We start from the raw sequence: 27358 nt of genomic DNA, 5'->3' as shown, positions 1-27358 counted from the left end.
TGTTCTGGTTAACCAGCGCAGTGTCTACAAACGTGTTTGTATTTGCAAGATTAACCCCGTTCACTATACTTGCCATTAAATGCCCAACATTCCTTCAAATCATATTTACCCCCTCTTATCACTACAGCATTTCTAGACCCCTGACCTTCCGCTAGCTTAACCAAGCGTGACTACATATCAATTATTATTATACATATCCTTACTTGATCCACTACAATCTGGTTTCCACCCTAAACACTCAACAGAAACCGCTCTTGCTAAAGTAACAAATGACCTGTTATCAGCTAAAGCAAAAGGCCATTACTCTTTACTAATTCTTCTTGACCTGTCCGCAGCTTTTGACACAGTTGACCATCCTCTCCTCCTAAAAATACTACATTCATTTGGCATCCGAGACACAGCCCTCTCCTGGTTTGCATCATATCTTTCAAACCGCTCGCTTTCAGTTTCCTTTAACAACATATCTTGTGATCCTATGCCTCTCTCAGTTGGAGTACCGCAAGGCTCTGTCTTGGGCCCCTTGCTTTTCTCTCTTTATACATCCAGCCTTGGACAACTTATAGCCTCCTTTGGATTCCAGTACAACCTATATGCTGATGATACCCAAATCTATCTTTCCTCTCCTGATATCTCTCCCTCTTTACTCTAACTGCCTCTCTGCAATTTTCTCTTGGATGTCTTCACACTACCTCCAACTCAATCTGTCCAAAACTGAGCTGCTTCTTATCCCCCCCTCTTCGAGACATCCAACACCTGACATTTCTCTGATGGTTGGAGACTCTATTCTCAAGACTCATTCACCTAAGTCGACGATCTTTATCAGCTGCTCGGCTCTGCCAGTCTCTACACTGGCTCCCCATACACTCCAGAATACAATTTAAAGTATTAGCCCTAACCAACAAAGCACTCAACAGTCTAACTCCCAACTATAATTTCCTCTCTCATCGTGAAATATTCCCCATCCCGTCCTACACTCCTGTTATCTCTACGTCCCACTCCCGCCTCCAAGACTTTGCACGTGCTGCTCCTGTCCTCCTGAACTCTCTACCCGCTCCATTAGACTGTCTCCAACCTTGTATAGCTTCAGACGATACTTGAAAATCCCCCTATTCAGAGAGGCGTACCATCTCTCCTCCATCCCACATCCGAACCAAACTAATACATGTACATGAACTGCCTGACTCACTGCTGCAAATACAACCAATGTAACAAGCTACCCCAACCTTATGTCTCTGCACTCTAAACCTATAGACTGTGAGCTCTCCGGAGCAGGGCCCTCTTCCTCCTGTACTAGATTAGTTTTGTTATGTTTTGTATTTTATCACAAATCTTTGTCATTGTATACCTCTATCACTGTACCCAGCGCTACGGAATTTGGCGGCGCTATACAAATAAATGATAATAATAATAATTATTATTATTTTGGCCCCAAAATCTTTCCTACCCTTTCAACCTGTTGCCACCCTACCCCTTCTAATCTCTTTATCATAGGCCATTTAACAGTCATAAAATAAATGTAAATATCTCATCATTCCCTTTATTTGCTGTGGATGTGCATCTAAATAACACAAAGCATAAATTGCAAACCCTTTAACCCATTCAGCAAAATAAATATTTTCTTTCCTAAGACATGGAGAGTCCATGACATCATTCCAATTACTAGTGGGATATTCACTCCTGGCCAGCAGGAGGAGGCAAAGAGCACCCCAGCAGAGATGTTAAGTGTCACTTCCCTTACCCATAACCCCCAGTTATTCTCTTTGCCTCTGTCAATGGAGGATGTGAAGTTGGTGTCTGAATATTTTTATTCCATTTATGAGTACTTTTCCCTGCAAGCAAGGATTGGGGTTTAGCTGTGTCCATGTCAATCTCTTGAGTAAGAGTCTTGGTGGCTTTTAAGCAGTTAGAAAACAAAGCAAGGACCACCTCACTACTTTCTAACATAATTGCTACCCTAGTTATAGAAAGCCAGAGTTGGTTACTCTGTTTTTTTTTTCTTTTTCTACAGGTCTCTGTAAGGATATATGTGTCCTTTCATGCCTTGTGAGCTGTCTTCCTGCCCAACAGCTGGATTTGCAGGTAAGTGCTTTTGCCTCCTAGGTACTGGATACTGGCACTACATATCTCTGCATTTGATTTCTGGGACATATATAAAATCCTTTATGGAGGGTTTGTTCTGGGGCAGTGTGCAGGCACGTTTTGTATGTGGAGACTAAAGGGTTAATATCTTCCCTTGCTGTTTATGGAATGATAACTCTGGGGCTCAAGAGGTTTTTATTTAAGGATGTCTGTGATAACTGCTCAGTTTTCACTTTCCATTGTTAATTTACTCTAAGTGTTGCACGCTTTAAAGTTATTGCGCAGTTCTTTTTGTGCACGGTCATGTGACTGGCGGCTCTTCCGCTTGAGACTCTGAGTGGAGCGGCATAGTACTGATGCAAGTGTTTTCCCTGTGAGGTGGAAAGGCGACGTGTTTGCCATTTTATGCAAGGTGGTATCTGGGATGGTTCAGGTAGGGCACCTCAGACTGAGATGTAGAGATACAATTTTTATATTTGTTACTTAGTGTTTTTGGTGCTCTGAGGTTAAAAACTTTTTTTAAAAACTGGTGGTTGTCATTTTTTGATTTGTGTTCATTCCTTTAATTAGGGGGAAATTATTCAACTATGGGCACTGAACAGGAGTCTGTTTCTCTTGACAAATGTTTATTGTGCTTAGAGGCCCAAATGGTTTAGACTATACAATTTTGCTCCTCATGTTTAGATAGAACCTTAAAATTTTAAGATAAATTACTCACTTTTGAGCCTATTGTCTCCGGATAATGCTGTTCACGATATGCCACAGCTGTCTCCTCAAACGTCTCAAGCCTCAATAGCATCACATACAGTACCCTGCAGTTCCTCTTAGCCTCCTGGGAGCATGTATTTGCCTGTAGATTTTGCTGCACAGATATCTTCTGTGTTGTCTTCGGCTTTAGCTGCTTTTCCCATGGCGGGTAAGCGCAAGAGGAAATCAAAGCATATTTCTGATAATAAGGTGGCTGTTCCATCTTCTTCTGTGATGGTTGACCTCTCGCTGAAGTCGGAAGAGGAGGATACCTCAGTTGCTTCTGAGGGTGAGATCTCAGATTCTCAGTGTAAATCCTTTGACTGATTCTTAAGAAGTAAACTTCAGATTTAAGCTTGAACACCTTCGTTTACTTCTTAAGGAGGTACTGGCTACTGGACGAGACAGATTCTTTTGTTGCTGTCAACCCTAAAAAATCTAGTAAACTTAATAAATACCATGATGTCCCTTCCTCTGTGGAAGTGTTTCCTGTTCCAGACCATGTGTCAGAGATCATAGAACAGGAATGGGATAACCCAGGGATTCCTTTTTCCCTGTCTCCTGTTTTTAAAAATATGTTTCCTGTTGCTGACTCCATTCGGGACTCATGGCACACTGTGCCTAAGGTGGAAGGAGCTATTTCTACTCTGGCCAAGAGAACCATGATTCCTAGAGGATAGCTGTTATTTTAAGGATCCCATTGACAAAAAGCTGGAGGCTTATTTAAAGAAAATGTATGTTCATCAGGGACTACAATGGCAACCTGCTATTTGTCTTGCTACAGTAACAAGTGCAGCATCTTATTGGTGTGATGCTTTGTCCAAGTTGATTTTAGAGGAGACTCCGTTAGAGGAGATCCAAGATAGAATCAAGGGTCTCAAACTGGCCATTTCCTTTATCTCTGAGGCCAACATGTAAGTCATTAAACTGGGAGCCAAGATGTCTGACTTCACTGTTTTAGCTTGCAGGGCTCTGTGGCTGGTCGGCTGATGTTACCTCCAAGTCCAAGCTCTTGTCGCTACCTTACAAGGGTAAGACCCGGTTTGGTCCTGGTCTGGTGGAGATAATTTCTAAAATTACTGGTGGAAAGGGGTCTTTTCTACCGCAAGAAAAGAAGAATAGACCTAAAGGGAGCCAAAATTCTAATTTTCGGTACTTTCGTAACTTCAAAGGTCAAAAGTCTTCCTCCTCCAAGCCGGAGCAGTCCGAGTCCTCTTGGAGATCCAGTCAGACTTGGAATATGGGGAATCAATCAAAGAAGCCTTCATCTGAAACTAAGTTAGCATGAAGGGTCCGCCCCCAGTCCGGGATTGGATCAAGTGGGGGGCAGACTTTCCTTATTTCAACAAGCTTGGATATAGTATCTCAGGGTTACAAAATAGAATTCAAGACTTGTCCTCCCAGGGGCAGAATCCTCCTCTCCAGATTATCTGCAGATCAGGTAAAAAGAGATTCATTCTTAAGCTGCTTTCAGGACCTTTCCTCCCTGGGAGTAATTGTTTGGGTCCCAGTAAGGGAACCGGGTCTAAGATTCAATTCAAATCTGTTTGCGGTCCCAAAAAAGAGGGAACATTTCGACCCATTTTAGACCTAAAATATCTCAACAAATTTCTCAGGGTACGGTCCTTCAAAATGGAAACCGTTCGTTCTATTCTTCCTTTGGTCCAAGAAAGTCAGTTCATGACAACCATAGACCTGAAGGATGTGTATCTTCATGATCCCATCCACAGGAATCCTCACCAGTTCCTGAGATTCGCCAAGTACTTTCAATACGTTGCTCTTTCGTTTGGCCTTGCCACAGCTCCCAGAATCTTCACAAGGGTTCTGGGGGCTCTCTTGGCAGTTGTCTAGTCTCAGGGAATTGCGGTGGCGCCTTACCTGGACGACATATTGGTTCAGGCATCATCCTTTTCAACTAGCAAACTCTCATACAGAGATCTTGTTGTCTTTTCTACATTCCCACAGATGGAAACTGAATCTGGAGAACAGTTCCCTTGTTCCAGATATAAGGGTGTGTTTCTTAGGTCAGAAAATCCAAACTTCTCACTTCTTGCCTCTCTCTCCAATCTACTGTTCATCTATCAGTGGCTCAATGTATGGAGGTAATTGGTCTGATGGTTGCTTCCATGGACATCATTCCTTTTGCTCGATTACATTTGAGAGCTCTACAATTATGCATGCTCATGCAATGTAATGGAGACCATTCAGATTTATCTCAGAAGATAGATCTGGATCCATTAACAAGAGACTCTCTCTCTTGTGGTGGATTTCTCAGGATCATCTGTCTCAGGGCACATACTTCAAGCGACCCTCCTGGGTGATTGTGACCACGGACACCAGCCTGCTAGGCAGGAGCAGTCTGGGGCTCGTTAAAAGCTCAAGGCCTGTGTTCTCGGGAGGAGTCTTCTCTCCCCATAAACATTTTGGAGTTGAGAGCGATCTTCAATGCCTTAATGACTTGGCCTCAGTTATCCTTAGCCCGGTTTATCAGATTCCAGTCGGATAACATCACCTCAGTGGCTTACATCAACCACCAAGGAGGAACTCTGAGTTCCTTGGAAGGAGGTGACACACATCATTCTGTGGGTGGAAGCTCACACTTGTCTCCTATCTTCCATCCACATTCCAGGAGTGGATAACTGGGAAGTGGATTTCCTGAGCAGACAGACCTTTCATCCAGGGGAGTGGGCTCTCCATCCGGAGGTGTTCTCCTGGTTAAACCCTCAAGTGGGGGGTGCCAGAGTTGGATCTGATGGCATCTTGTCAGAACGCCAAGCTTCCAAGGTATGGTTCAAGGTCAAGAGATCCTCAGGCGCCCTGATAGATGCTCTGGCAGTTCCTTGGGATTTCGGTCTAGTGTACCAGTTTCTCCATTTGCTCTCCTTCCACGAGTCATTGCTCGTATCAAACCGGAGAGAGCGTCTGTAATCCTAATAGCTCCTGCTTGGCCTCGCAGGATCTGGTTTGCAGATTTAGTGAAGATGTCATCTATTCCTCCTTGGAGGTTACCTCTGAGGAAGGTCTTTCATCCAAATCTAATTTCTCGGAAGCTGACTGCATGGAGATTAAACGTTTAGTTCCATAAGGTATGGCGCAAATACTTTTATTGGTGTGAATAGAAAGGCTTCTCTTGGAGTAGGGTCAGGATTCCTAGAATCTTGTCTTTTCTCCAGGAAGGTCTGGAGAAGTGGTTGTCAGTCAGTTCTCTGAAGGGTCAGATTTCTGCTCTGTCTATTCTTTTACATAAAAACGTCTGGCGGATGTGCCAGATGTTCAATCCTTTTGTCAGGCTGTGGTCAGAATCAGGCCTGTGTTTAAATCTGTTGCTTCTCCTTGGAGCTTGAACCTTGTTCTTAAGGTTTTGCAGCAGGCTCCGTTTGAGCCAATGCATTCGGTAGATATTAAGTTGTTATTTTGGAAAGTTTTTCTTATTGACATTTCTTCTGCTCGCAGAGTTTCTGAGCCCTCTGCTCCTCAGTGTGATTCCCCTTACCTTATTTTTAATGCGGATAAGGCGGTCCTTCGTACTTAATTGTGGTTTCTCCCTAAGGTAGTTTCGGATCGAAACATTAATCAGGAAATTGTTGTTCCTTCTCTTTGTCCTAATCCTTCTCATAAGGAACATCTTTTGCATAACTTAGATGTGGTGCACGCTTTAAAATTTTACCTACAGGCTACTAAAGATTTTCGTCCGTTTTCTGCCCTATTTGTTTCTCTGGAAAGCGGAAGGGTCAGAAGTTCACTTCTACTTCTCTTTCTCTCTGGTTGAGAAGTAGGATTCATTTTGTATATGAGACTGCTGGCCAGCAGCCTCCTGAAAGAATTATGGCTCATTCTACTAGGGCTGTCTCCTCATCCTGGGCTTTCAAATATGAAGCTTCTGTGGAACAGATTTGCAAGGCGGCCACATGGACCTCTCGGCATACTTTTTTCTAAATTTTACAAATTTGATATTTTTGCATCGGCTGAGGCTTCCTTTGGGAGAAAAGTTCTTCAAGCAGTGGCGCCTTCGGTTTAGGCCTGCGGTCTTGTTCTCCCTCCCTGTTCATTCCGTGTCCTCTAGCTTGGGTATTGGTTCCCACTAGTAAGTCAAATGATGTTGTGGACTCTCCATGTCTTGGGAAAGAAAACAAAATGTATGCTTACCTTATAAATTTATTTCTTTTCAGACATGGAGAGTCCATGACCCCACCCTTAATTAAAACAGTATTTTTTGTTAAACCTCAGGCACCTCTACACTTTTGTGTTATCTTCTTTTTCCATTTCCCTGCTGGGGTGCTCTTCTCCTGCTGGCTAGTAGTGAATATCCCACTATTAATTGGAATGACGTTGTGGACTCTCCATGTCCAGAATTAAATTTATCAGGTAAGCATAAATTGTTTTTCTTACCCTTAGCGCCTTTCCCTCTTGATTTAATTGCAACAGCCTTCCTAGTCTTGTTGTTTTTTTATTTTATTTTTTTTTTGCTTTCAAATGTGATAAGTGGCACTAATTTTGTACCATTCTTATTATCTGCCCCATTACCCCCCATCACTATCCCCCGAGTCTGAATCCTTGTGAGCCCCATTAGAATCCTGCATAGTATAATTTTATTTGCACTATTTAAAGGATTTTCTTGTTTGGGCCTTTAATTCCCTAAGGATCAGCTTTAGAATCACTACTAGAACTGGCAGATGATAAATCACTAATACAACGTTTCTTACCTCTCTCCAGAACACCTGTTTCCTTGCTCCATTGTTCCTCTCCCATTCCTTCCCTGCTGGTGTCAGGCTGTTCCTACTCCTTCCCTGCCACTTGATCCTACATCTCCTCTGTCCGCTTATCCTTCTATTCTATTGACCATGATTCTTGAATCAGCCTGTTTATCAACCTGTGGGTAAGGCATTTGAATTTTAGCAGAATCAGGTACATTATTGAGAATTCATCAACACTTTGTCCCTTAAACACTTATTGACCCCAGGGGATTTCACCGCATGTATATATGGAGATCCCCTAGTGCACTGCTGACTATTTTACTTATTGCTCTATTATCATAATGTTGGCCAGACTTGTTATGTATTAAAAGCCCATCCTCCTCAACTTCATATCTATGATTATTATTAGTTCGATCCCTATATATTAAAAGATCTCCTCACAAGATATTATTCTACGCCCCCTCCTCACTGCTCTTTCTTCCCTTGCTGTGTATCTTAATGCCCCATTTGTGCCATTATCTTGATCCGGATAAATCCTCCGGGCTAAATGCCCGCACACTGAAAGCCCAGATCTTGATGCATACCCTAGGGCACCACTCACACTTATATAACCCTCTCCCCCTCCTCCTTGTGACATCATACTTCTTATCACACTTGCACCAATCCAGGAGCTAGCTTCTTCAGTTAAACATTACACCTAGCCTAACCCCAGCCCCACTCTAGCTTACCTCTTTGAAAAATACATCTAATCTAACCCAACCCCATCCCATGGCCAGCAAAGTGAATCCCTTAAGTTCCCTTCCTATACAGTCAGTACACTTTACATAGCACTGCTTGTGAAAGGTAACAGTATTAAGAGAATAGACAGGGGTGGCAGCAAATGGGAGCTCATGTAGTACTGTAGAGGGGAGGATATTGAAGCACTGTAATTTAGCCTCTGAAGGAAAGGAAGGAAACAAAGTTCCCCCAGGATATGATGCACAAAGCATCACCAGGAACTAAGGGTTCTTCTTATGAGGTCTGAGATTAGACATAATAAATGTTCAGGGCTAGCAGGAAGTCTCTCTCTTTCTTTAACCAGGGCTGTGTAGCTGCAAATATCCCCCACTGAGCTCCAGAACAGCTGCCCCTCCTCCGCCAGCACAGCTGCCTACAATCAGAGTGCTGATTTTGTTTCCTGGGACCTTTTTGTGTTTGACCCTGTGATTATTATAAATTAAGGACAGTTATTTTATTCTACTCTCTTGCTGGCTAGTTACTACCCTTGGGTCTAGGGCGTTCCGTTATACCACTCTCTTATCTAATTGCTCCAGCTTGGCCCCGCAGAACGTGGTATGCAGGTCTGGTTCAGATCCAATCTTCTTCTTTGGACTCTTCCTCTACGTCAAGATCTATTGTTACAGGGTCTGCTTTTTCCTCAAAATTTCAAAGCTCTCAGTTTAACGGCTTAGAGATCGAATGCTTAAATTTAAAGCACAAAGGTTTTTCTGACGCTGCAGTAGAAACTCTCCTCTAAGCAAGAACCTCTTACTAGAAGACATTTTCACAAGCTTTGGAGAGTTTTCCTTTCCTGATTTGATAAAAATGGCTTTCGTTGACACTCTTAGAATTCTGATGTTTCAGTTGGATAAAGGATTGTCCACAAGTTCTATAATCCCTTAATGATCGCAATGTACCATGTACGTGGCCAGACGTTAAGGGTTTTCTTTTTTATAATGGCGCTATTATACCTTCCCTCCCTTCTTGTCACAGAGAATATTGCGGTCTCGCCAATAGCACAATCCCCATAGAAAGATCAGTGACTTACCTTTTAAGGGGTTACAGGTTCACATTTTATTTCTGTTTGTGTTGTATCATAGAAAGATTGCCAAGCTTTCTGCACTATGAAAGAAAATAATGTATTGGGTAAGCATAAATTTTATGTTTTTCCACCTGTGTCTGGGTGCGTCCAAGTATATATATTTATTGTATGTATATGTAGTGCCAGATGCCATGGGAATAAAATAGAAAGGTTTTTACGATGGGGTTTGGTGGTTTAAGGGTTAAGTAGTGTAGGAGGTTATTGGGGTTGTGGCGGGTTAAGGGTTAAGTAGTGTAGGGGAGTTTGCAATGGGGTTATGGCGGTTTAGGCCTTAGGAGTTAATATAGTGTAGCAGGCTTTTGTGATGGGGTTGTGGCGGTTTAGTTGTTCATAGTGTAAGGGTTAAATAGTGTAGGTAGTTTTTTTTTTAATAATCTAACTTAGGCATGTTTGTTTTGCTTAAGACAAAGTAAATCGGCGACCTCAAATGCATCAAGTTTTTATTTCATCCAACACAGGAAAACAAGGTAAAAATATGTAAAAGAAACAACCAACAGCCCTCTGCCAGTCTAACGCGTTTCAGTTGTGAGAACCTTAAAGTGAATGTCAATTTTGATGCTAAAGTGCCCGGTTTTTAAAAATTTGATTAAAAACAGGGGCACTTCAATTCATCAAAATTTACATTTCACTCCTGTTGAGAAAAAAAACTTACCTTTTAAACTTCACAGCAGCTCCAGCTTCCTCCGCCTGTCTCAATGCCTCTTCCTGGGTCTAAAATGAGGATGATTGGAGGATGACGTCAGAAATGGCTTGCATTGACCGGAGGAAGCTGGAGCTGCTGTGAAGATTAAAAGGTAAGGTTTTTTTTTTTTTTTTCAACAGGAGTGAAATGTAAATTTTGATGAGTTAAAGTCCCCCTGTTTTTAATCAAATTTTTAAAAACCGGGCACTTTAGCATCAAAATTGACATTCACTTTAATCATAGACCATGGCTTAATTTCCGGTTTCTCCCTTAAATAACCCATTGTAAAATCTGCAAAATCTACTGTATCCTCCATCTAATAAAACAATGTATAAATTATGTTATAAGCCTATTATAACTAGGAAAAATTATTTGTCCAATATTATGTGAATTTTTGCTCTTTTACCACAATTTTAAAAACTGAGATAAATGTATCAAGTACAGATAATGAGAAGGAGCTCAATATTCTCACATATTTATTAGGATGGACTCTACTTTACAATTGGATACTGAACAATAAGGATATACTGTGTTTAAGGTAATGTGAATAAACAGATGATTTATAAAATATTCACTGTGTATGGACACCAATATGGAACGTATTCCAAAATCAACAGCCCCTAAGAAAAAATGGCAAAGCAAATTGTGACATGATTAGAAGGGTTATCTTAGTTGGATATAACCATAGAGTACTAACTATGTTGCCAATGTTTTATATCTCCATCTACATTAAAACCCTGGGTTGTCTTGTCTGCTAAGTAAATTTTCCAAAAGCTTCCCTATATAACAGCTTGGAGGTTCTATCGTCACCCCTAGGGGCATTATGTATACACTCAATAATTTGCCATTTGAAGGAGTTAACCTTTTTATTATGTTGAAAGATAAAATGTCACGCCAGGTCTGAACAATCCACTCCTTGTTCAATATTATTCAGATGCTCTCTGATGCGTAAGCGTGCCTCTCTCGTATTACAACCTACTTATTGTAACTCACAATCTGAACATTCCGCTAGGTAGATGACGAACCTGGTGCGACAGTTTGTGCAGTCTGTAGAATTAAGTCTCTGATTTACTCTAGACTGAAAACTACTAGCTATTAGAGTGTGACTACAGGCTATACATTTAGAGAAATTACATTTAAAATGCCATTTGACCTGGAACCAACTGCTCCCAGGGTATGTCCCCTTTTGGGTGTATCCCAGGGTATGTCCCCTTTCGGGGATATAATTGCAGCCTTTTGAAACATACTCTTTCAGGCTGTCTTCACCTGTTAGCACTAGTAAATGTTTATCAATTATTTTACAAATTTCTGTCTAGTCTACTTCTAGAAAAGCCCTATTGATGCTTTTAAATACCCTTTTTCTCTTAACTGTATTTTGAGAGTCTCAGATTCTTTATGGAAACTTATCTCTGTGGAGCAATTTTTTTCCATCCTAATAAATTGGCCTTTCGCTATCCCAAAGCCTGTGGTTTAGGATGGCAGGATTTCGCATGTAAGATAGTGTTGGAGGTGCAGGATTTCGCATGTAAGATAGTGTTGGAGGTGATAGGTTTTCTGTATAATGTAGTCCTAACTGAAGAGTTTGAAATGTCTTCAATTATATGTAGATCTAGGTAGGGAATTTGTACTCTGTTAAAGGATGAGGTAAATTGTAAATTCACATTGTTGGAATTTAGATATGTGATGAAATAATTCATATCTGTTTCACTTCCTGTCCACACAAAGAGAAGGTCGTCCATATACCTTTTTGTATGACCTAATAGACCCTTTCTGTAGGGGTTCATTTCTCAATAGACGTGGGACCTCTCCCACCAACCCATAAAGAGGTTGGCGTGGGCAAATTTAGCCACCATCGCGGTCTCACATCTATGGAGAATTAAATTATCCCCAAACTTAAAATAGTTAAGGAAAAGATGGAATTCCTACACTTATCAAATAACTGTTTTGTTTGATATAATTACTATACACATCCAATGAGTACTTAACTGCTTCTAGACCCTGGTTTCTCAACAGCCGGGCCGTGGCCCAGTACCGGGCCGTGATAGCCCTGCTGGTGGGCCCTGACCTGTCATGCCCCCACTGCACACTCTTACCCCACTGCACACCAGGGGCAGACTGAGACCAATCAAGGCCCCAGGAAAACTGTCTCACACTGACCCAAATGTATTCAAATTTATGCAAATGAACATGGTAGCCTCCCTGCCCTAATCCCAACAGGCCCATCAACCTCCAGAGCCAGGACCCCCAACATTAAGGGCCAAAGAAAGGGCCCCCAACCTCCAGGGCCAGACCTCACACTCCATGGCCCTCACAGTGACAGACCCTCGGCAGGACCCCCCACACTCCAGGGCCCCCACTAAACCCACACTGAACTGCTTAGTTACTGATAGGGCAAATCCCTGCTGCTTACTATATATATATATATATATATATATATATATATATATATATATATATATATATATATATATATATATATATAATCTATCTACCGGGCCCTGGACATGTCCAGCTAAAATTTACTGGGCCTTGAGGTCACTTTGGTTGAGAACCACTGTTCTAGACCACATTAATGTAGAATACAAGAATACAGGCCCACTACATCAATTGTTAACCATATACAAATAGCATTTCAAACTATTTGATCCAAACTAGTTAAAAGATGAGTGGTGTCCTTCAAAAAGAACGGTAGTTGGAAAACAATGGGCTGCTGGAGTGACTCGACCCAAACTGAAACATTCTCAAAAAGTGAACTGATACAATCGGTCTACCCCTCGCCTCCTCCAAGGATTTATGTACCTTGGGGAGGTGATGGAAGATTGGATTGACTGGTGATGGTACAAACAAAAATCAAAGGTATCTTTATCTATAATCCCATCCTGCAGTCCATCGTCCAACAGGTCTAAAAGCTGAAGTTTAAACTCATTGGTTGGATCTTGTGGTAATGGAAAATAAACATCAGGATCACATATCTGTCTTTCTGCCTCTGTAACATAAGTGTCCCTGTCCAAGACTACAATGCTGCCCCCCTTGTCCGCTTATCTGATGACTATGTCATCACAATTCCTTAGGTATTCCAAAGCCTTTTTCTGATCCAAGGTTAGATTATGGGGGGCCGCATTGTGGTACTTGGACAGCTGCACTAAATCTTTCTCTATTCTACGATGGAAAGAATCCAAAAAGGGTCCCCTTTCCCTTGTAGGATATAATATAGATCTCGGTTTGTACCCATTGTGAGATGTTTTGGCAAATGGGGAAGTAACATTGGATTCACAACACAAGTCATGTAACACAAAATAATCGCAACCTTCCCTAAAGTCGATCATGTAAATTTTTGTGGGGAACTCATCTATCTTATTTTCAAGAAAGATGGTATCTAGATGATTAGAGTCTTGAGTTTGGATATCTTTGTCCTAAAAAAACTTCCTCAGGTTCAGATCTCTGACCAAACGATTCACATCAGTGATAGTTTCAAATAAATTGAAAGATGTTCTAGGGACAAACCCCAAACCTAGACTCAAAACAGATGTTTCCTCCACCGTTAATTCAGAACTAGAGAGGTTGATCATTTTTATATTTTGTATTTGTTGTGTAAACCTCTGCCCCTTCTCTTAGACCTCTTCCTGTGTGTTTTTCCTCTTTCTCCTCCCCCTTCTGTTTCTATCCCTACCTGCCGAAAAAGGTGCTAACCTGCCGTTACACTGGATTTCAAAATGATTTGTTTTAACAAGTCAAACTACCCGAAAGGTTTTAAAATGTCAGAATTAACAATTCATCAGAACCAAAATCTTTTAATCTATAAAAAATTTTGAACGTTGGCATGAAGATATATTTTATTGTTATTTATATATAGCAGGTGCTTTGGTGAAAAAAAAAAGCAATGGTTGCTGAGATCTCAGAAAACTCAGACATTAAAGGGACAGTCTAGACCCAATACATATTTATTGTTACATACCAGACAAGCATCTTGCAACAGATTCCACATCTATAACCTTGTAAGAAGTAGATTATACTTTTAAATAATCGTTTAGCAGACAAAAATGGCCGCAAAGCTCCACCCACAGCTTTCATCTTGTCCAGTTAGCTATTTTTTGTATGACACTTTAGCAGTGCACGTTTAATATTTTTTACTTAACAATTTCAAATTGCACATGCACAAATTTGCATGTGCGAGTACTAAAACTTATTTAAAGGGGCAGCAAAGTTATAATTTGACATTAGATAGCGAATACCATTTTAAACAACTTCTTGTTGTTTACTTCTATTATTTAATTTGCTTCCTTCTCTTGTTATCCTTGCTGAAAGTTTTACCTAGGTAAGCTCAGAAGCAGCAAAAACCCTAGGTGATGGTGGCTGCATATATATACCGATTGTCATTGGTTCCTCGTGTGTTCAGTTAGAAACCAGTAGCGCATTGCTGCTCCTTCAACAAATACCAAGAGAATGAAGCAAATTTAATAGAAGTAAACTGGAAAGTTGTTTAAAATTGTATGTTCTACCTTAATCATGGAAAAAACATTTGGCGTTTCATGTCCCTTTAAGAGTCCATCGTGATTAGAGAAACTGAACATTCCAAAATATACACACAATAGGTGGGCGGAGCTTGGCAACCATTTTCGGCTCCTAGCAAACAATGAATATTTAAATGTTTCATGTACTACTTACAAGCTTATAGATGTGAGACCATTTGCAGAATGTTTCCCTGGTATGTAACAATAAGTAATACAAATTATGTATATGGTCTATAGTCTAGACTGTCCCTTTTAAAAGGACATAAAAGTGCAAAAGGAAATTGCTATAATGTATTAGAACATTTTTATTATATATCAACGCATATAACTAACTATGTGTTTAACCCCTTTTTAAATGGTTAAACACAGTTTGTTGAATCCTGAACAGCAACATACTAATAGAACATTGTGGAAGTCAGACTAAACAAGCAGCACATATATTCATCAATTTTCTTACAATAGCAAACCTAGAAAATTCAATGGGGGGGAAAAAACAAAAGCTACGAAAATGCTTGAGCTCCCAATCAAACTTTAAAGAAACACTTTTATATTCTGAAATTAAATTTCCTAATTGCATTGAATATTAGTACCATAATTTACATACTTTTTAAAGTTTGAATTGGGGATTAACATTTTTTTTTTTTTTTTTTTTTTTTTTTTTTTTTTGTGCCATTGAGAGGGAGAAATATATTATGTCTATATGTAAAAACATAATTTATGTAAGAACTTACCTGATAAATTCATTTCTTTCATATTAGGAAGAGTCCATGAGCCAGTGACCTATGGGATATACAATCCTACCAGGAGGGGCAAAGTTTCCCTAACCTCAAAATTCCTATAAATACACCCCTCACCACACCCACAATTCAGTTTAACGAATAGCCAAGTAGTGGGGTGATATTAAAAGGAGTAAAAAGCATAAAAAAAATGAACTGGAAATATAATCGTGCTTTATACAAAAAAACATAACCACCATAAAAAGGGTGGGTGTCATGGACTCTTACCTGATAAATTCATTTCTTTCATATTGGTAAGTTCTTACATAAATTATGTTTTCTTTCATGTAATTGGCAAGAGTCCATAAACTAGTGATGTATAGGATAGTAAAAATAACAGCCATTTTCCGCTGAAAAATTAAATCCACAACCAAAAGAATACGTTTTTCTTATAATTGAAAAGAAAAAAAATTAAAACATAAGCAGAGGAATCAGACTGAAACAGCTGCCTGAAGAACTTTTCTACCAAAAACTGCTTCCGAAGAGGCAAAAACATCAAAACGGTAGAATTTAGTAAATGTATGACCAAGCTGCTGCTTTGCAAATCTGATCAACTGAAGCTTTATTAAAAGCCCACAAAGTGGAGACTGATCTAGTAGAATGAGCTGTGACTTTCTGAGGCGGGGCCTGACCCGACTCCGCATAAGCCTAATGAATCAAAAGCTTTTACCAAGATGCCAAGGAAATGGCAGAGACATTCTGTCCTTTCCTAGAACCAGAAAAGTCAACAAATAGACTAAAAGTCTTCCCGAAATCTTTAATAGCTTCAACATAATATTTCAAAGCTCTTACAACATCCAGAGAATGTAAGGATCTCTCCGAAGAATTCTTAGGATTAGAACACAAAGAGGGGACAACAATTTCCCTATTAATAGAATCACAACTTTAGGTAAAAATTGAAATGAAGTTCGCAAAACTGCCTTATTTTGATGAAAAATCAGAAAAGGTGACTCACAAGAAAGAGCAGATGATTCAGAAACTCTTCTAGCAGAAGAGATAGCCAAAAGGAACAACACTTTCCAAGAAAGTAGTTTAATATCCAAATAATACATAGGCTCAAAAGGAGGAGCCTGTAAAGCTCTCAAGACCAAATTAAGATTTCAAGGAGGAGAGATTGATTTAATGACAGACTTGATACGGACCAAAGCCTGAACAAAACAGTGAATATCAGGAAGTTTAGCAATCTTTCTGTGAAATAAAACAGAGCAGAGATTTGTCCCTTCAAGCAACTTGCAGACAAACCTTTATCGAAACCATCCTGAAGAAACTATAAAATTCTAGGAATTCTAAAAGAATGCCAGGAGAATTTATGAAAAGAACACCATGAAATATGTCTTCCAAACTCGATAATAAATCTTCCTATAAACAGATTTACAAGCCTGTAACATAGTATCAATCACTGAGTCGGAGAAACCTCTAAGCGTTCAATTTCCATACCTTCAAATTTAATTATTTGAGATCCTGATGGAAAAACAGTCCTTGAGACAGAAGATCTGGTCTTAAAGGAAGTGGCCAAGGTTGACAACTGAACATCCGGACAAGGTCTTCATACCAGAACCTGTGAGGCCATGCTGGTACTACCAGAAACACAAACAAATGTTCCATGATGATTTTGGAGATCACTTTTGGAAGAAGAACTAGAGGCGGGAAGATATAAGCAGGTTGGTAACACCAAGGAACTGCTAACGCATCCACCGACTCCACATGAGGATACCTGGACCTGGACAGGTACCTGGGAAGTTTCTTGTTCAGATGGGAAACCATCAGATCTATTTCTGGAAGACCCCACATCTGATCAATCTGAAAAAACTCATCTGGATGGAGTGACCACTCCCCCGGATGTAAAGTCTGAAGGCTGAGATAATCCACTTCCCAATTGTCTACACCTGGGATATGTACCGCAGAAATTAGACAAGAGCTGGATTCCGCCCAAGCAAGTATCCAAGATACTTCTTTCATAGCTAGGGGACTGCGAGTCCCACCCTGATGATTGACATATGCCACAGTTGTGACATTATCTGTCTGAAAACAAATGAATGGTTCTCTCTTAAATAGATGCCAAACCTGAAGAGCCCGGAAAATAGCACGGAGTTCTAAAATATTGATTGGTAACCTCGGCTCTTGAGATTTCCAACCTCGATGACTAAGAACCAATTGCTGATTTGAAACATTGTTGTTACTGCATTATGGACCCTGTATAAGTTAATAGATTTTTTAACTACTATTTTGGAGGCTGGAAATCCTTTTGAATTTTGCTGTCAGAGATCCCCAGACAGCTCCCCAACCTGAAAGACTTGCATCTGTTGTGATTACAGACCAGGAGGGACGAACAAAGGAGGCCCCTTGAACTATACGATGGTGGTCTAACCACCAAGTCAGAGAGAGACAAACATTGGGATTTAAGGATATTAATTATGATATCTTTGTATAATCCCTGCACCATTGATTCAGCATACAAAGCTGGAGAGGTTACATGCAGAAAGCCACTGAAGGGAATGACTGAGACTGAAGGTTCCGACAAGCTGAAACTAATTTTATTCGTCTTTTGTCTGTTAGAGACAGAGTCATGGACACTGAATCTATCTGGAAACCTAAGAAGGTGACCCTTGTCTGAGGAATCAAGGAACTTTTATGTAAATTGATCCTCCAACCATGTCTTTGAAGAAGCAACACTAGTTGATTTGTGTGAGATTCGGCAGAATGTAAAGACTGAGCTAGTACCAAGATATCGTCCAAATATGGAAACACCGCAATAGCCTGTTCTCTGATTAAAGAGAAAAGGGCACGAGGACCTTTGAAAAAATTCTTGGAGCTATCGCTAGGCCAAATGGAAGAGCGACAAATTGGTAATGCTTGTCTAGAAAAGAGAATCTCAGAAACAGATAGTGATCTGGATGAATCGGAATGTGAAGTTATGCATCGTGTAAGTCTATCGTGGACATATGACCTTGCTGAACAAAAAGCAGAATAGTCCTTATAGTCACCATTTTGAAATTTGGCACTGAATGAATTTTCTTTCTTTGGGACAATGAATAGATTTGAATAAAACCCCAGACCCTGTTCCTGAAATGGAACTGGTATAATTACCCCTGAAAGCTCTAGATCTGAAACACCTTCAGAACTTCAGAAAACCTGAGCCTTCACTGGATTTGCTGGAACGCATGAGAGAAAAAATCTTCTCACAGGAGGTCTTATTCTGAATCCTATTCGATACCCTTGAGAGACAATGCTCTGAATCCAATGATTTTGGACAGAATCTGACCAAATGTTCTGGGAACATTTTAATCTGCCCCCCACCAGCTGAACTGGAATGAGGGCCGCACCATCATGCAGACTTGGGGGCTGGCTTTGGTTTCTTAAAAGGCTTGTACAATATACATAAACCTGACTCATGGCAAATATAAGTACAATACATATATTTAGAACTTTATATAAATACATAAAGTGCCAAACCATAGCTGAGAGTGTCTTTAAGAAATAAAAACATACTTGCCAAAAGATACCCATCCACATATAGCAGATAGCCAAACCAGTACTGAAACCGTTATCAGTAGAGGTAATGGAATATGAGAGTATATTGTCGATCTGAAAAGGGAGGTAGGAGATGAATCTCTATGACCGATAACAGAGAACCTATGAAAAGATTTCCTGCAAGGAAAACCATAGAATTCAATAGGTGATACTCCCTTCACATCCCTCTGACATTCACTGTACTCTTAGAGGAATCGGGCTTCAAAATGCTGAGAAGCGCATATCACAGAAGAAAATCAAGCACAAACTTCACCACCTTCATAGGAGGCAAAGTTTGTAAAAACTGAATTGTGGGTGTGCTGAGGGGTGTATTTATAGGCATTTTGAAGTTTGGGACACTTTGCCCCTCCTGGTAGGATTGTATATCCAACAGAAAAGGTAAACCCTTGGTGGTAGAATAAAGCAACTCTATGTTTGTGTGGTTTCCCTAAAAACCCACACCAAATCTAAATGAAATACAGGAAAAAACAGAGTGCGCTGCAAACAGCTCTACCTATTCTCTATTTGGTAATAAATTATAAATACAATTTTACCATATATTAAAACATAACTACTACACAAATTAAAACAAATTCAATGTATACTTTATTTTCACAATATATATTAAAACATTTTAAAATATTATAAGGTGCACCTTATAGTTAATAATATCTCAATAAGCTGCTTTTTGTTTCACACAACTTAATATCCTAAATGTTTAGGGGTAAGCATACACACGGTTCTATTAGACCGTAAGTTGATCTGGCAACAATGTTCCTTTTATGTACTCAATAAAACTTTTTCTTCTTGTAACCATATGTTAACCAATTGAATAAGTTTGTTCTCTTTATATTGCTATTTGTTAGTCTTTTATGTCCCCACTAAGATCTTTCTTATTACTGTATGTTTTATATTTTGGGTGATTAGCAATCGTTGGTTGAAACAGTATTCATGATAAACAATCCCTTTTATCCTCTGTATGCGTGGGTTAAAATGTCCCAGAATATAAAAGCTGATAGTCACTCACCAGAATCCGAAAGGTTTAGTATTTGTTTTACCTTTCCCCGACTCTGCTATTCCTTCTATTGCAGCACTGTTGGTGTCTCCGGATTAGCCGTTACTTTGGCTGTGACGTGTGTTTTCTCACGTGATTACTCTGCTGCTCCAATAGCCCGGTCGGGTTACCGGTGGCGGTTTTTTTCAAAATTTGGTGAGTGACTATCAGCTTTTATATTCTGGGACATTTTAACCCACGCATACAGAGGATAAAAGGGATTGTTTATCATGAATACTGTTTCAACCAACGATTGCTAATCACCCAAAATATAAAACATACAGTAATAAGAAAGATCTTAGTGGGGACATAAAAGACTAACAAATAGCAATATAAAGAGAACAAACTTATTCAATTGGTTAACATATGGTTACAAGAAGAAAAAGTTTTATTGAGTACATAAAAGGAACATTGTTGCCAGATCAACTTACGGTCTAATAGAACCGTGTGTATGCTTACCCCTAAACATTTAGGATATTAAGTTGTGTGAAACAAAAAGCAGCTTATTGAGATATTATTAACTATAAGGTGCACCTTATAATATTTTAAAATGTTTTAATATATATTGTGAAAATAAAGTATACATTGAATTTGTTTTAATTTGTGTAGTAGTTATGTTTTAATATATGGTAAAATTGTATTTATAATTTATTACCAAATAGAGAATAGGTAGAGCTGTTTGCAGCGCACTCTGTTTTTTCCTGTATTTCATTTAGATTTGGTGTGGGTTTTTAGGGAAACCACACAAACATAGAGTTGCTTTATTCTACCACCAAGGGTTTACCTTTTCTGTTGTTTTTTACTATTTTTTCCCTTAACCCTTATAGTTAGATCTGAATAAATATTATGGATATATTTAAAGTAAGATTAGATTTATTTACTGAAATAGAAAAATTGGAGGATTCTACTGAACCTATGACACAAGCTCCTTTAGGGAATATTCCAGAGATGTGTGAGGATCTGGAAAAAATACTAATTAAAGAGATGAAACAAAAATTAGAAGTCAGTTTCTTGCAAAAATATATTAATTTAAATATTGTGCCTAGAGGCTTGAGACTATTAAAGGACTGTACTTTTCCATTACAAGAACACCTTCAAAAAGAATGGTTTGAGACTTTAAGTAACGCATCTGTTACTTTAATGAAAATAATTGTAAAATCGAGGAATATCAGTTTGAGGGAATCTGGTGAAAAAATTGAGCACCTAAGTAATGAACTATCCCCCTGGAATAAAGAGACAGAATATAAAAATATACAAACAAAAATTATAAATAATCTAAAGGAGATAAAAAAAGAAACTATTGAGATTAAATGTAGAAAAATGAATAGGGATATAGTGGACTATAAAAATACCGATAAAAATAATGATGTCCAATCTCCAGAAACTGAGACAACTAAACAACAACCAGAAAGTGATCCAAAATGGAAGATTTTTTCCAAAAAGAATAATAAAAAGAATATGAAATCAAATTCTTTTGCAAATAGAATTTATTTAGGAAATAAAAATATAGAACAAAATAAAAATAGAGACCCAGCTTCTAATCAAAGAATACCAGGTGAATACTTTAAACCCAATTCAAATTATAATAGTAACTGGAATAAAGAAAGAAATACTGAAAGTTATAGTTTCCCTACCTATAGAAGGGATAATTACAATAGAGAGAGAAACACTGAAAATTATAGCAATTATACACACCAGGGTGACAATTATAATAGGCCCAGGTATAACTATAATAAACAAAACTGGAGAGCTAAAAAAGAAGATTGGAGACAAAAAGAATCAAATTGGTCCACTTATAATAGATTCGAGCCCTTAAGAGATCTGGATTTAAGAACTAATCTAGATAGCCCACAACAAGGCACCTCAGTCTCTTTTTTAGGAGAGGACAGAAGAGAAACAGACAGAATGAAACAGAAAAAAAGAGAAAGAGAGGAACCAGAGGTAGAGGAGGAAAGAGAGAAACAGAGAAGAATGTGGTAGACAAACAAGGAATTTTTAATCTAAGCTCTATAGAGTTGAGCGATATTCAATATAAAGTATTACAAAAAGGTCTGACATTCGCACCATCAAATAAATTAAATAAATTCAATACTTTGATAAATGTAAATAGTTTCATCCGAAATGTCACTCTAAAAAGATACTTTATAAAAAACCCAATAGAGCGTGAAATAGACAATGATAAAAGAGGCTTTCACCATACTAATTTTAAGCCTAAATCATATTTTTTTCCAAGTACAGAAAAGGGCAGAAATATAGAAATGTTTGAAAGGGCAGTTAAAAAAGATATTGAAAACATGAATGTAGATAAAATGAAATATAATCTTACAAAACAGGAAAATGAAACTTTGAAGGATTTACAAAACAATAGATTAATTACTATTAAGCAAGCGGATAAGGGAGGAGGGATTGTTATATTAGATACAGAAGATTATGAAATTGAGGCTAATAGACTATTGGATGACAAGGATACATACAAGAAAATAAAAATAAACCCCACCTCCAAACTAAGTAAAGAACTAGTAAAATTATTAGATAGAGCACATAATACAGGAATTATTAATGGGAAGGAATATGGCTTTTTAAACGTAAATTACCCACGAATACCAATTTTTTATTACCTCCCGAAAATACATAAGTCCCTAACACATCCCCCGGGTAGGCCTATAATTTCCGGGATAGAATCTATTTCTTCAAATTTGTCAGAATATGTGGACAGTTTCCTTCAAGATTATGTAACCTGTCTCCCATCCCATTTGAAGGATTCCACAGAACTAATAAAGATTTTAAAAAATATTAAATGGGAAAAAGATTTTATTCTAGTAACATGTGATGTGTGCTCTCTTTACACGAGTATTAAACACACTTTAGGCTTACAGGCAGTAGAATACTTTTTAAATAAGAGGGGAGAAATGCCAATAGAACAAATTCAATTTCTACTTGATAGTATATCTTATATTTTAAATAATAATTACTTTAATTTTAATAATCAATTTTATTTACAAATTAAAGGAACGGCGATGGGCACCAAGTTCGCCCCCAGTTATGCAAACCTTTTCATGGGATTCATAGAAGAAAAGCTAATTCATGGATCACAATGGGAGGCGAACTTGGTGCTCTATCGTCGTTTCATAGATGATATAGTTTTAATATGGAAAGGGGATAAGGAAATTTTAGATATGTTTTTAGAGGATTTTAACAACAATGAATTTGATATTAAATTAACTTATGAAATCAGTACTAGCAATATAAGCTATTTGGATGTAGATATTGAAATACATAACAAAGAAATTATTACAAAAACTCATTTTAAGGAGGTTGATTCAAATGGTTACATTCATAGTAATAGTTGTCATTATAAAAAATGGTTAGAAAATATTCCTAAAAACCAATTTCTACGAATTAGAAAAAATTGCACTAGACAGGAGGATTTTGAAATACAGGCCAATCACTTGGAAGGGAAGTTTAAAAAAAGAGGTTATAATAAAGAACTCATAAACACTGCTAGAGTGGAAGCCAAAGGAAAAACTCAGCAAGATCTATTACAAAGCAGAATGAGAAAAGAGTGCAATAATGAGTTTCTAAATATCCCTTTTATTACGGATTATAATGTCAATCATAATAAATTAAGAGAGGTTTTAAATAAGCACTGGCACTTACTTCAAAGAGATCCCTATATTGGTGAATCCCTTACTGATAAACCAAAAATAGTGTATAGAAAAACAAAGAATTTTAAAAATATATTAGCACCTAGCACTTTCAAACCTATGAAACCAAACTTAAGAGATGTAGACCTAAATGGACACAAAATAGAGGGATATTTCCCTTGTATATCTTGCAAAGCCTGCAAGTATAGCAGTAAAAAAACAAGTGTAAAATCAAGTGTAACTCAAAAAGAATATAAAATTAGAGACCAGATAAAATGCTCTGATAAAAATGTTGTGTATATAATAGAATGCCCATGCCATAAGCAATACTTGGGAGAGACCTCACGCATGTTGAGGGACAGAATTAGAGAGCATATCCTAAATATAGAAAATGGATACGAAAAACATTTGCTCTCTAAACATTTTAAAGAAGAACACAATCAGAACCCAAAAGGCATGAAATACTGGGGCTTGAGAAAGATTAAACAAGATTGGCGTGGGGGAGATATTAATAAGAAACTTTTAAAATCAGAAGCAGAGCTAATTTTTAATTTTAAAACCCTTACTCCCTTAGGCCTTAATGCAGAGCTAGATCTCAATCCTTTCATATAATGCATTTCCAAATAATATATTTTAAAATGATGTAGATGACATGATTTTATTAATTATAGGAATATATATATATATATTTTTTATAAGAACAATTTTAAAGTACATGAAGTTTTAATTAATTATTAATTAATTAAATATTTTTAAAAATTCAGTTTGTATCTATATTTAAGAATAGGAAAGGAATACTCAATAACTAACTAAATTATTATCATATTATTTTTGGTATAGATTCATTTAGTTTAACATGATAATTGTTTAAAAGAAGGTAGTCATGAGTTTTGAAGTTGGGTTATTATTAGTTTTTGAATATTTTATTGGAATCAATTTATTAAATGCGATTAAATTAATTATTGTGTATAATAAAATTTCTATTGTCACAAAATGCCCTTAGGATTAAATATACTCTACAATGTTTTTAATTAAATGTTCCATTCTCAAAAGAATAAGTTGAGAAAATTGAAGAAGTAACCAAGAGAGAAGCTGTCCCTTTAAGAAAAGATATATCCCTTTAAAGAAACCCACATAAGAAGGCTGCTGTATAGGAATAGACTCATCTTGAAAAAAGCATTAAGCTGAAACGCGTAGATGAGTGAGGATCGTGTCCGTTCAGCTGGCCAGCTTTGATAACGGAATTGTTATCCCTACACACAGCAGCCCAATCGTGCAAGTATTTTGGGTGATTAAGGAAGCAAGAAGAACCTATAGAGATCTTACTATAGAACAACCTTGAAAGATATGGACACCTTTGAGAAATTATACTACAAATTTTGAAAAAAACCGCCACCGGTAACCCGACCGGGCTATTGGAGCAGCAGAGTAATCACGTGAGAAAACACACGTCACAGCCAAAGTAACGGCTAATCCGGAGACACCAACAGTGCTGCAATAGAAGGAATAGCAGAGTCGGGGAAAGGTAAAACAAATACTAAACCTTTCGGATTCTGGTGAGTGACTATCAGCTTTTATATTCTGGGACATTTTAACCCACGCATACAGAGGATAAAAGGGATTGTTTATCATGAATACTGTTTCAACCAACGATTGCTAATCACCCAAAATATAAAACATACAGTAATAAGAAAGATCTTAGTGGGGACATAAAAGACTAACAAATAGCAATATAAAGAGAACAAACTTATTCAATTGGTTAACATATGGTTACAAGAAGAAAAAGTTTTATTGAGTACATAAAAGGAACATTGTTGCCAGATCAACTTACGGTCTAATAGAACCGTGTGTATGCTTACCCCTAAACATTTAGGATATTAAGTTGTGTGAAACAAAAAGCAGCTTATTGAGATATTATTAACTATAAGGTGCACCTTATAATATTTTAAAATGTTTTAATATATATTGTGAAAATAAAGTATACATTGAATTTGTTTTAATTTGTGTAGTAGTTATGTTTTAATATATGGTAAAATTGTATTTATAATTTATTACCAAATAGAGAATAGGTAGAGCTGTTTGCAGCGCACTCTGTTTTTTCCTGTATTTCATTAGGATTGTATATCCCATATGTCACTAGCTCATGGACTCTTGCCACTCACATGAAAGAAATATAATTCTATACTAATTGCATTATTTGGAATCTATGGTTTGTAGCTGTTTGATTCTATGTTGTCATTTACTGTTAATCTGTTTTACAGTCACATAGAATATATAAAAGATGGTGTAAAATGTATGCGGTTAAAGTTTTATATTGAAGGCTCTGAACCAAGAAAGCAAGGGACAGTACACCTGGAGGTGAAAGAGGTAGTGTATTTTATATTCTGTTTAAACCATACTTATATACCCATGTGTGTATTTTGATTCTTTATGATTATATTTTATTTTTGTTGTCTTTAATCTAGAATCCAGAAAGTGGCAAATTTGAATATCAGTACATTTTTGTTGAAATTGATACATACCCAAGAAGAACTATTGTCATTGAAGATAACCGATATTAAAGACAATGAATCCACAGCCTCCTTTATATTTTTATAGGAATTATCTGTCATTTCTCTTTTTACTAATATTACTAATGATTTCTATTTCTTTTTTTGTTTTGTTTTTTGTGTGTGCCATGCATTTGCCATAAAATTCTGCTAGGATAATTAAATCATGCCTCCTATTAGTACAAAAAAGATTTGAGAGTAAATGAGTCATATAATTGGTTAATTGAGGCGGAAATTGGGGTAGTGTGATTGTTAGAACATTATTGCTTCTAAATCAAAACCTTAAAAGATCGAATTTGTTCTCTACAGTCTAAATTTCTTGCTGTAATTTGATCTGTTGTAGAATTGTACAGCATAGTGTTTGTTTCATTTGTCTGTTAAATTCTATTTACCTGAATGTAACATTGTTTTATTAATAAAGTAACAATATCTGGTGTAAGATGTTTTCTACTAAATATATTTGTAATTTTTTTAAAGGAATCATGTCACCCAGAATGAAGTGAGCTGCTTTTTTGGAGTGATCTAATTAGGTATTATGTAATATATAATAATGTGTTTGTGTTTTCAACCTACGTTGTTTGCAATACATTTATGACCGTATTTATACATTTCAAATAAACCAGAATTAATAAAATGCTAATGTGTTTTTTTTGTTTGTTTTTTTTAGAAAATATTTCTGCTTTCTCTTGATTTGTCTTCTTCATACTACAGCAATAAAAAAGCAATAAACCCTGTATTGTGTACATAAATAAGGGAGCAAGCACAATAGGGCAGCTCTCCAGCTGGGACTCAGAAATATTTTTTTTAAAAAAAATGAGAAGGTTTTGGCTCTGTCCCTGTTAGTGAAACAAGAAAATACTAAAAATAAACTGCTTTCATTTCAAGGAACAATATCAAATTGAACAACTTGTGGAGTATTACAAAATAAAAGTGCAAAGAAATAGTCTTCAATATGTAATAGAACAGTGGAAGCACAAATAGTCTTTGTTCCAGAGAAGATGCAATCTAATTTTTACTAGATGAGGTGCACAAAGTGAAATGACATCCAAAATCACAACCACCTGGTGCTTTGGCTTATGAAAATAATTGTTTTTTTTTGTTTGTTTTTTAAATCAAATAACTTAAAGCATTAACTATTTAGGAAATTGTATGATATTTGTTTCCAAGTTCACTAGTAATAAGAAGAAATTCTGATATTTTTTTTATATACTAGGATGAGTTATTTGATGAAATATTGTTTTTTGTTGTATA

The 27358-nt window shown here is 37.4% G+C and overlaps 1 protein-coding gene across 1 annotated transcript in view; it reads left to right on the top strand.

The window, feature by feature from the left end:
• Positions 1-26747, top strand: part of TIMM21 (translocase of inner mitochondrial membrane 21) — a 97466-nt gene extending 70719 nt beyond the window's left edge. The window contains exons 5-6 of the mRNA XM_053714866.1: positions 25820-25925; positions 26024-26747. Coding sequence (XP_053570841.1) covers positions 25820-25925; positions 26024-26119 — 202 coding nt within the window. The 3' untranslated portion in view covers positions 26120-26747. The remainder of the gene's footprint in view (positions 1-25819; positions 25926-26023) is intronic.
• The last annotated feature ends 611 nt before the right edge of the window (positions 26748-27358 follow it).

Source organism: Bombina bombina, chromosome 5 (assembly GCF_027579735.1).
Source record: "Bombina bombina isolate aBomBom1 chromosome 5, aBomBom1.pri, whole genome shotgun sequence".
NCBI classification, from domain to species: Eukaryota; Metazoa; Chordata; class Amphibia; order Anura; family Bombinatoridae; genus Bombina; species Bombina bombina.
The sequence above is the reverse complement of the archived record's forward strand: the minus strand, read 5'-3'. Positions and strand labels throughout refer to the sequence as shown.